The sequence below is a fragment of the Plectrocnemia conspersa genome, unplaced genomic scaffold, assembly GCF_051122295.1.
Source record: "Plectrocnemia conspersa isolate PC_06_02 unplaced genomic scaffold, ASM5112229v1 ptg000010l, whole genome shotgun sequence".
Lineage (NCBI taxonomy): Eukaryota > Metazoa > Arthropoda > Insecta > Trichoptera > Polycentropodidae > Plectrocnemia > Plectrocnemia conspersa.
The window spans coordinates 13,537,409-13,549,411 of NW_028277174.1; the positions used below are offsets into that span (position 1 = coordinate 13,537,409).

The 12,003-nt window shown below is 31.2% G+C and overlaps 1 protein-coding gene across 9 annotated transcripts in view; it reads right to left on the reverse strand.

The window, feature by feature from the left end:
• Positions 1-12,003, reverse strand: part of bru3 (CUGBP Elav-like family member bruno 3) — a 731,908-nt gene that overhangs the window by 179,585 nt on the left and 540,320 nt on the right. For all 9 annotated transcript variants that reach the window (XM_088194154.1, XM_088194155.1, XM_088194159.1 and 6 more), the window contains one exon: positions 3,398-3,446. In XM_088194154.1, coding sequence (XP_088050280.1) covers positions 3,398-3,446 — 49 coding nt within the window. The remainder of the gene's footprint in view (positions 1-3,397; positions 3,447-12,003) is intronic.

Consider the following 12,003-nt stretch of genomic DNA (forward strand, 5'->3'; position numbering starts at 1 on the left):
TCGAACAATTTTCAGTATCTTGTCTAGAAAATTAAGAATAAAAAATTGTAATTTCTGAAACACTTACGTCAACTCAATTTTTCATTAAAAATAAAATAAAATAACTACTTAATTAAAAATGGCTTAACAAACTACCGGAAAAGAGTATAAAAATATTCAGAAACATTTTTAATGTAAAAATAACACGCAAATATTTTCCAACACAGTGGAAAATGGCAAGTTATTATTATTCCAAAACCAGAAAAAATCTACCAAAAATTTTGTTTATGTTTGCAAAAATGCTTAAGAAGCTACTGCTACGTAGACTAATCCAAAACTACAGAAACAAGAAATAATCCTTAGCGACCAATTCGGCTTTCTGAAAGAACACGGCATAATTTACCAAATACACCGAGTGGCAAACGCGATTAATAAAAATCTACAAGAGAGGAAATATTAGCTGCCTTCATGGATATAAATCAAGCTTTCGATAAAGTGTGGCATATGTGATTAAAGTAAAAAAAATGAAATTAAAACGAAATATCTGAGAGGAAGATATTATATATAATAGTAAAATATTTGAACAAAAAATCCTCCGTCGGTTTAATAAAATCTGGAGTACCTCAGAGCAAGGTGCTTGGGCCAGTACTGTACTTAATATATGTATATGTACATCAGACTTGCCAACTACAAACAGGACTACCTTCGCAGCCTTTAATGAATACACAGTTATTATAGTGTTTCATGACAACACTGACACAGCGTCTACTAATAAAAAAATAAAACGAATTAAAGTATGTCTATGTTATATTTGCCATGAGAAAAAAACAGATATCTACCTACCCGATTAAATAAGTTAAAATTAGATGGTGCTCAAGTATTTGGGGATGCACCTCGACAAAAGACTTACGTCGAAAACCCATATTTGAAGTAAAATAAAAAAATTAGGACTCTCAAAAACTAGTAGATAATAAGCTGCTTGTATATATAAAAATAATTCAGAGGTTCCAAAATATTTTTTTAAATTATTATTAGATGCTCCGTGGTATGTTCCAAACATTTTTATTTACAAAGATCTAAAAATGAAAATTGTTAAGAAAAAAGTTAAAATTACAATAAAAGGCTACAAAATCATCCCAACAAATTGGATAATAAATTTATTACGAAAAGATCGAGAAAATACTAAAGACAAAAATTATTTATTTATATGAATTGTTGATGAGCGATTTACTCACATTAAATTTAAAAATGTGCATTTTGCAAGCATTAGGATTAAAAGACAGATAAAAAAAAGAAGATAGTGTATTAGTATTATAAAAAATACCTAATTAATCATAATGCTCTTTATTTGAGTTTGAAATACATTCAAAATTTTGTATTTCACTTTATTAAAACAATATACATAATGTTATAATAATAACAATCATTATTTGGCATTATTTTAAATTTATTTAAGCCAGCGAACGTTTAAAATTTACAATATTATGTGTTGGCTTCAAACCGTCCGTTTCGCCGGACTCGTTTATTTCACGCTGTGCCGAGTCTTCAGATAGCCATTAAGATTAATTTAGAAGACTTAACAAAAGGCGAAGTTCAATAAAGCCCTTGTATCATGTTGACTTCTACACTCTGAACTCGGAAAGCTTTTAATTCCTCGGGTGCGCTAAAATGCGAACAAAATTAATTACTACGGCGAATTCCAGCGCAAACCCTTTTATTCGCTTGAAAACTATCAAACATCAATACAGCGGGAACGAAAGCTCTTACTTTCATGCTCGACTCGAACTTGTTGTACACAAACTTGGAGAAAGTCCAACCGATTCAACTTTTAGCTACATTACACGCGATACACGCGCAAAACATTGTTTTTTTAAGTTTGTTCATGTAAATTCTATGAAATATCAATTGCTTAAATTCAAATGTAAATATGTTTTTTATATAGTGCCAAAAAATCTAATAATACTATGTTTATTTCCTTCAATTGAAATCAGAAAATTTTATATGAGGAATAATCAGCAAGAAGGGATGTAAATTCTAAAAATATTTCTGAATCTCTTTATTCCCATGTAGCATAACTTAAAAATTACAAATTCACTAGGTATTCGAAAAAATATTGTTGTGTGGTAATAATAAAAAATATTTTAAATATTTAATTGATGATAGCATGTAACAATTGGACCGTAAAGGTAAAGATCAGTATTATTAAATACAAGGGAGTTGGATAAAAACACGCGATGACTTATTACTCAACCCAATTTTAAAACAACACACATAAATATACAGAAAAACAAGAAATATTTTAACGTTGTAAGTATGTGTAATAAGCGTGGATTTCAGGCATTTGCGGCGCAGGAATCTGCGTGTAGGCAACGCAGGGGTGGCAGGTTTATTAGGCTAATTTAGGCAAACATGCTCTTTGTAAACATTCACCAAGTATGGTACTCCCTCTCGTCTCTCTTACCGTTGGTGTATGGTGAATGTTGCTTTTGAATATAATCAAATAATAAATACAGATTTTGAACTTGTGCGCAGAAAACACACATCTACCTAGAGATAAAGGGAGAGAGAATAGTTAGGGTCCGATTAGATAAACCCCTAATGGATCAACTTTAAAAACGTTTAATGTCTAAATCAAAAACTTTATCGCCTCCCATGAATAAAAACGAGACTTTAAAGCGTTTTAAAAATAAAAAAACCATCGCCGGAGTCGTAAAAAAATTCGCGGCAGAAAAAAGGGATGTTGCGCAATTTTATTGTCCGTATTATTCCGTTTTCATGCGGCGTGTATCCTGATGCGCGCATTTTTTCTGAACCCACTGTATATAAACATATAAATGCGGTTGTATAAACACGAGTTGCATGCGAAAAAAAGCGCGACTTAGTTTTTTCGGTCGGGCGACAGACAGCAAAAAAATGAAGTAATTTTAGGTATAGAGTCGAAAGAGAAAAAGGGCTGAATGTCCCTAAAATAAAACAACGCACGTAAAGTAATTAAGTTTATTAGCTTATATCAGATGAAGTTTTTATTTCATTTGTTAATTGTTCGGCGTCGTCGCTGGACAGATAAGCTTTCAACTTTATTCGTGTACATAATACAACTTATACGTGTACATGATACGAACACGCCTCGTATGCTTTACAGCACTTTTGTTAATAAACTACCCGCGTGGCATAGCGATTACCTCAATTATAGATTAAAAGTGGAAAGCCCCGGACGTGACATATCAGCGACAAAAAAAAACGACATGTCATTTGCACGTATCGCGTTACCGAATATTTCATACAAAAAAAAAACAGATTTTCAACCGCTGAATCGCTTATAATAAATATAAAAATTTATTGTATTGATTAGAGTAAATGTATTTGAATATATAAAAATATATGATTAGCTAATAGAAGTATCTTTATTTTATCTCACCTCCGCGGTTTTCACTGTCCGCTGGTTTCACCTGGATTGCTCGGTTCATCTGAAAAAGAAAAAAGATTGTTAAATAAATTAAAAATATATACAATATAAATATACGTGTTTATATAACCAATAACTGGTTAAATACACAAATTCAGAATCTAAAAATTGTTATTGGTACAAAGTAAGCCGCATCTTATTATTAAAAACAGATTTAAATCAATAATCTAATTCAATCTTATAGAATCTTATTAAATATATTTGTAACATTAATCCTCACAAATGTATATTTATAAAAATATTGTCAAACAATTCGATTTCTGGTGAATTTCCCGAGCGATTTTCCCCTTTCACACGCACATACAGGCGCACCCGAGTTAAAATGGGCGCTACAATACCCCCTTTTCGCAATTCTATTTGAATATTCGAAAAGGCGGATCCCGCGAGAGTATCATAATTTGAGTCCCAGTTTCGCAGGACACATCCGCCACTGATTGATTGGAGCTTTCAATATATCCCCGGCACGGATTCGAGTGTCCGATACTGGAGGTACTGGCCTACATACATATGTGTGTATTTTTTTATTTTTTCCAGTGCCAAGCGTTTGGGGGTCGAATTAAATATTTGTAGGGCTTCGCGCGGCCGTCGTGTTTACTCTCTCGCATTGTGTCACCCCCTCCGCCCGCCCTATAATTAAATCCACCCCATAAATCCCGGGGACGCTTTGATGACGTCGGATGACGTAAATTAAATTTGACTCTCGCCGGCTTGCGGTGCTTGAAAAAATTACCGTCGCTCTCTAATCTTTGAAGGTCGTTGATTGACCTTAATTAGCGATGTAAATTATCTAAATATTTACATATTAAAAAATATTAAATATGAAGGTAATTATAGCAAAATTTTTACGTGCATAAGTATATGTATTATATGTTTAATAAAAAATATATTTAATTTATTTATACTTTAAAATATGTACATGAGAGATATATTAAAATTTAAATGCATTCAGGAGCACGCGGTAAAAATAGTTTAGAGACCACTGCTTTAGAGTAGTGTTTTTGAAAAAAAATTAAACTGTTTTGTAAAAAATAAATTTGTACAAATATTTTTCAATGCGTTACAACCGCTGCTTAAGAAGAGTCCGTGCCAGTTGCTTAATAAAATGCATGTTTTCTTTAAAGTTTTATTAAATAAAAATAAACCCCCTTTGCGTGGGAATCGGCAGATTGCAAAAATATCGTTTTTTTAATAATCCAAAGAGGTTTTTAAATTTGTATCTTGTTCGAAATATAAAAAATGTAAAATAGCAAGAGCTGTTTTTGCCATTTTTTACAATTCAGGAACAAATACAGGAGCATAAAATGCTTTTGTAACTCGACGCTCTGTAATCAGTCGAAGTTGGTTAATTTTTAACGTCCATTATACCAAATCATCATCCTATTAAAGTTTGTACTTTTTAATAATCATTAAGTCTGTTATTACATACTGTATATTCTATATTTTTATTAGCAACATTTTTCAGGTATTCTTGAAAAAATCGAAAAGTGAAACGAGAATTTACATTTTTTGTAATATGAAAAATTTCGAGAAACCTTACCTAAAAAGGCGCGGTCGCGTCCTTTATTCTTAACCATCGCGGCCAAGACATCAGCGCTCGAGAACGCTCTTCCTGCACGATTCATAGATATTTTTAACCAGCTTTCCAAACACAACGATGTTTATACAATAAACGAGTAAATATACACATATTTATTGCTCTACTTTCTTTGTCTAAATATCTATGATGTTTTGTCTACAACAAATATGTTATATGTATTCAAACATATATATATTTTAGCATAGTAAGCGATTCACATTTTGCAACAATACAGAGCTGAGAAAATATTATTGTAGATATTCGATTAATATTTTTTATGTATATTACAATATTTTTTAGAATTATTTGTATTTTTTTTAATAATGTGTATTTTTTTGACATAAGTTATAAAACGATACCTCGAAGATGCTGTATCATTTTGATAATAAGCCAATATGTTATAATGGAACGCAAAAGAAATATGTAACATGAGATAATAATTATTATAGATGAGTATTTTTTCCGACCATTACCGACGGAACACACGTATATCAATCACACGAAACACGAATGAAAAAATACAGCATTGGTGACTTTCTCGGTTTTTCCCCTCCTATCACCCACCCACCCACTTCCCTTCTCTTTCTTTCCGAGTCATTTGACAAATACACCCTGATGACCGTTAATTATCGGCATGCGACGTTTCTAGAGTGAGAGTCCAAGAACAAGTATCCCATATTTCGTTAATATCAATCAATAATGTTTGAAGTAATTTCCTCCGGAACGGCGTCGTTAATAACAATGGGCATTAGGCTTGCCCTAAATGGTGTAAAACCACCCCTGACCCTGGGTCGGCCAGGGGGTGGGATGCCCTGTCATACGTAACAATAATTCAAACACACCTATTCACGGTGTCCGAGCAAATTAATATTGAATACGCGGCTTACGTTGTGTGTCTTAATGCATTAGGGGAAATATGTAAAAGTTCCGTTCGCGTGCTGTTCGTATCGGAAAAAATGTTTGATGGCACACGTTGCGAACATAAATATTGTAGGTATAATGTAGGGTAAACTTAATTTTATGTGTGTGTGTATTACATTAATTCGATTCGCTTTTAATTGGGTCATGCACCGGTTGTTTTCCTTTTGCTTTTACGGCCAAACCCAGAAGTAGATATTGACTTTATACACATAACATGAGTAACTTCAGAAACTAGTATAAAACATATCTAGATGTATTCTATAGGTGTTATTAATTCGAGATGTAAAGATTGAGAAAGAGGAATGACAACATAAGATTATTTTTTCAAAAGCTGATAATGTCGTTTAAGTAAATGACACACTTATTTTAGCTTCACAGCAAATTATTCTAAGATATTTTAAGGTCAATTTTTACTAATTATTTAGTTGCTTGTATTTTATATTTTTATATCCAAAATAACAACTTTATAATTATAAGTATATTATTTAGGCATATATACAAATCAACGCATTGTTTTATAAAAAAATAATAAATAATTAATAACACTATTTTCTAATCTTTATTTGGTTATAAAATCAGTCTGGGTTTGTAGCAATAGTAACTTTATAGTAGCTATTTATTTTTAAAAGTCATAACTTCATACAATGTGTAAGATTAAACTTCACATTTAACAATGCATTATTGTCTGGGAGTTGATTTTTTAATTTCTTAGAAAATATATTGTGACTGCGTAATGTTAAACTTGTCTCTGACATTTGTCCTAATAATGGATAATTTATATGTAAACTAAGTTCATTTTTTATATTATTAAAATATATGCATTGAAAATTAATTTTGCACATATTATTTTTGTAAAATATTTTTTTAAGTGTAGTTTAAACTGGTAGGTTATAATAATATTGAAAATGATACTATTTTTAGATATTTTCGATTTATTTTTACATCACTTAGATTTGTATAAAACTCGAAAATATTAAATACATATGCGTATATCAAAACTGAGGAGTGGTAAAATCGTTGCATTTCCGTTGAAATTTCGCAGAATTTTCGCGATTTTCCTCCTGGTTGTGGTCGTCGTGTGAGAGATTTGCACGTTGCAAATTAATAATTCAGATTTGCGGTTTTCGCCCGGTCTGGCTGTATATTTGTGGCGTAGAGAACCAAGCCGCAACCGGCGTAGAGAGTTGCGGCCTTCGGGAAATTTGGGAAGCGGTTTACTCAGCAATGTCGCTGCATTCGCCAGATCGACGTGCAAATTTCGACAAATTCGACGACATATGAAATATGACGGGCAAAGCGGAAAATGTATTCCACGTGTGGCATTATTAATAAGAGGAAACCGGATTATGAATATATTAGAGTGTGAAGTGGAAAATTGACAAAGATACGCGAGTAGTGTGAATCATAAATATGTGTGCTGTGATTTTGTGCCTAAATTAACAAAATTAGTTTAAGCAATTAATACATGTATTAGAATCAACTGATTTTATTGATATAAGGATATTTAATAATTTAAATATATGTGGAGAAAGCGTTAAAGCTGGTTAGGAAATCTGATAGCTGTGCTTATTATGAATTGTTCCATTCTCCTGATTTTGCATACTTTTAAACAATATTCAGGAACGCACACAAAAATTTATTCCAAATTCTTCGGATTGTAAGTATCCACTACCAGCAACTTAAAGAAGTGCGCTAGTCGACGCAACTCAAGGGAATCATATCCTAGCATGCTTTGTAAGCATTTTGTGAGAAATAAAACATAAAGGTCAGTTGTATTATTTGGCAATCAAACCAATCAATACGAGTATAATACAAAGTGCCCTCAATGCTCGTATTGTAAGCCAAATCTCAACACCTCTAAAAATTTATTGTATATGTTTTCTATATGCTGATGGAATCTGTAGTCTTCTTAAAGTATGACACCTAAATTGGTTACCATTTTTGTGCGATAAAGCACATTGTTATCCATTTTCTAAATTTAAATAGTGTTTTTGCTCTAGAATATGTAGTGAAATTACATTTTTTTATGCTATATATATTTGCGGATGACCACGCACATTTTTTTTACAATCTTCGATGAAATCTATTTGAAAAAATCTTTAAAGTTATTGGATTTACGAATTACTTTATAAATATGAATAAAAATACTTCAAAATTTGATGGACCGAAATAAGAACCTTGTGGAATTCTTATTGTGGCAATGTATTAAAAAGTGAAATCCAAACAAATATTTTTTTAAGAAATAAACCATGACAAACTGTATAAACATCACTCACAAAATCAGTGAAGATGACATCCACTTGATTACATACATCGAGATTTTTCGTCACAAACGTTTGTGACGAAAAAAAAGATTCATTGCTATCAATTTCGATACACGAAAACTATGCTGTTAATCAAACAAGAATTTTCAAGTAAGTTTCAAGCACACTAGTGAAGTATGTTTTCGAATACTTTGGTGCTGATAAAATCGACAAAGGCTCTAGGTTTTGAACGATACGTTAAGAACAAATAACACCGAATTTACGATATTGTCCTGTAAAGCATTTCAGCTGAAAAAAAAATCAGAGCCTGCCTATTTCTATTCTTTTATTTTTTCATACAAGTCATTAAAATCAAATGTGGTATTAAACTAAAATTGAGTTAAGTATGTTAAAAATCATAAAAAAAATAATACTCTCTATGAGGCTTGGTAAGTTCTGGCAATATTACTTTCTGAATATTATTCATTTATTTATACAGTATTTTTATTCTTTAAAACATATGTATATCATTTTGGTATATATATGTTTCACCTGGTATGATAGTTTGACTTTATCGAAGCGGACTGTGTTACTGAAGACACGTATCTATGTTTAATTAGCAAACGTCGAACAAGTTTAATAAAGTCTCGCGTATTCGATGTTTGCGCGTGCAAAGCACACACACACATACACACACATACACGTCACACCATCCAAGTATTGACCCTTGCAAACCGTCATTATTTGCCGGACGTGACTGTGTCTTCTCGTCCGCTTCGTATAAAAGCAAACGTTCCGTCAGCGGTGTCATTCGAGCCTGCAATAAACCATAATGACGGCGCTTTTTATTATATTATTATATTCATACATACGGGGAGTTTAACGTGTCATTTTTTCTACACCCCCGAGAGAAAGCGACAATCGCAAATGTATATAAAATTATATTCATGAGAACCCGACGACTTGCCGTTTATTTGCGCGGTAAAACGACGCCGGCCATAACGAGCGGCTCTGAGGAAAAATTGTCGCGGAAAATTGCAGAGATTCAAATATTAAAAGCTCAGATTAAACACGGAAAAAGCGGAAAAATAAATAAAAAACACAATACAAAACGAATTAAATGTTTTAACATTGTAATACGTACTTTAACATTGTTAATAAGCTAACTGTGATTTTTGTTTTGTAGAAATCAAGGAAGAAAAGTTCTTTTTTCTGTGACAATTACTTAATAATGTCATTTATTTTATAGCATATGCTATAAAACAGGATCATCGCAGCATGAGAAATTGCGTCCAGACCTTTGAGGACATCCCACGGACATCATCCCTGCGCCAGCTTTTCAAGCACCGCTTGGAGAAATCTCGCTATTCAACGTCTGACGCAATTGTAATCTAATCTAATGATTCACCTGCATCTCACTGGCTATCATGTCAAACTCTTTAGGATTCTCAAACTTTAAAGAACTGTTGTGTATCATCGTTTAATTTTATATTCGCAAAAATAGCATAAATCAGTACATTTTTAAGTTTTTTTGTGTTGAATACATATAATATTCTATGAGCTGAAGTAGTTAATTATTGCGGTTTACTGTATTATGTGTGCTTTTTAAATGTATAATTGGCTTATAATGCAATACGTTAGCCATATACTAAACAAGGGCGATAAAGAACGTTACAAAACATACATCTAAAATTAAAACAAATGGATTATAACATTTAATTTCATTTTTTATTTTGAGTTTTAATCAATTGCCGAATAGCGAATACTCTTAACTTATCAACAAGAAAGTAAAACCATAAATAAGAAAAATCTGTATTAAAATTAGTATTTAAAAATTAAAATCAATATAAATTAAATCCTTGACTTTTAAGATTAAATAATTTGTTTACAAATTAGTACAAATATGTTTATTAATTTTCCATATTTATTACCCTCAAAATTTTTATTTTGATCAATTTTGGGGTTAACATTTATCCCAGATCCTTAATTACTGGGATATAGGGACTACTACTATTTAAAAAAAAATTATAAGCGAAATGCTAATGCGAATTAGAAATGATACATCTATAACGAATAATCTTTAAAGGTACAAATTACTGGATTACATATAATAACAGTATTATTAAGTTGCTTCTATAATAAGATTTTAAAAAAGTTAAAGAATTAATTATTTTAATACATTAAATGTAACAAGAAAATAAGTTAATAATATAGTGACACTTAATAATATTTTATATGTTATAGATACAATTTATTAGTATTTCGTATTTTTTTTATTGTAAATATTTTTCGAACTGTATATAAACATATTAATAATATCAAATACTATTAAAATTACTTATCTATCACCATAATACCATAAACGATGAGTCTAACGGCTGTCTACTTTTATACACATGCGTCGAACATTACGTGTTGTTTTAATGCCACATTGTCTCGTAACATTTATGTATAATAAAAATTAATAGGTTTTCCATCAAAAAATAAATAAAAGTACGCGAATAACATTTAGAGATTCGTACGAGATAATTTTTTTATGCAGCCATACTGTTTATAGTGAAGTAATATACAAGGGAGTCGATTTGGAAATAATCTCAAAACATTGGCCAGTATGTGTATGGTTATGAGGTGAGCGCGCCGTAAAAAGGCCGCACGAGCTTTGTCCTTTGTCCGCCCTAATAGATAAGTAAGTATCGAGACAGGTGGATGGAAAGTGATTCCCGAAGTTTGTTGTCCTTCTTTGTTGCCGAGGCAACCTTTATGTCCAAGTCGTGTCACGACGGTCGGACACCCCCGCTTTCGGACAATGGAGAGGGTGTCATCATTCCACGTCGTTAGGGGTGAACTTTTTGAAACACTTGTGAAGGCGGCGGCGAATAAACATGCGGTATTCGTGGTAAAACGAAAGTACATATGCATAAGTATAATCAAATTGAAAAAGCTCTTTTTTGAGGTCGGTGCATTAGTGTAATGATATAAGCGCTTATTCGAGTTAAAAAGGTCGTAAAAAAAAGTTTCGCCCGACTATAAAACAAAGGATGGAAAGGCAGTGGTCATAGAGGTTTCTTTTTATACCCTTCCATTTGAAGAGTTTTATTGTCGTTGAATTGAGCGAGGGCACCTGCGTTTGAAAGTTTGATAGCCCCAAGAAAGCCCTTTCGGTTTACATCCTTCCGTTGGACGGGGGATGCTGAAATATAATTGTCGAAAGAGATGCACGAACCAAGACTAGTTCATAAGCAATGGCTTTCACCACTGCTACATTTTTAAATTAATATTTTTTATAATATAAAAGTTATCTTATTTTTTTTTTATTATTTAAATTATTAATTTTGATGCATAGTATTTACTCTAATTTTTGCAATAAATAAAATTAAATTCCTAGAAAAAAATATAAATTGTTTTATTTATATTTGTGATTCACAAAGCCAATTTATTTATTTATACATATTTTATAAACAATAATTATATTTTCATTTGCAAAAAATTTAGTACTTTAAGGCCATGATACTTAAAACTCAATTTAAGTTTAGTTAGACGATCATTTAAACTATTTTATGCTGCTAATTGTGATTACTCGTTAGCTTGGCAGTAAATTTAATTAGTTAACTTCATGAACAATACAAAGAATATAACAATATTGCTTTTTATTTATTTATTAATATCAATACTTAATTATAAATACGTACTATATTTATGATTATTATTTAATAAAACTAATTATCTCACAAAAAAATATTAATGAAAAAAATGGTCCACTTTTGTATCCCTAAATGTTTATATTTACACTTAAAAATAAAATGTACTATAACATATTT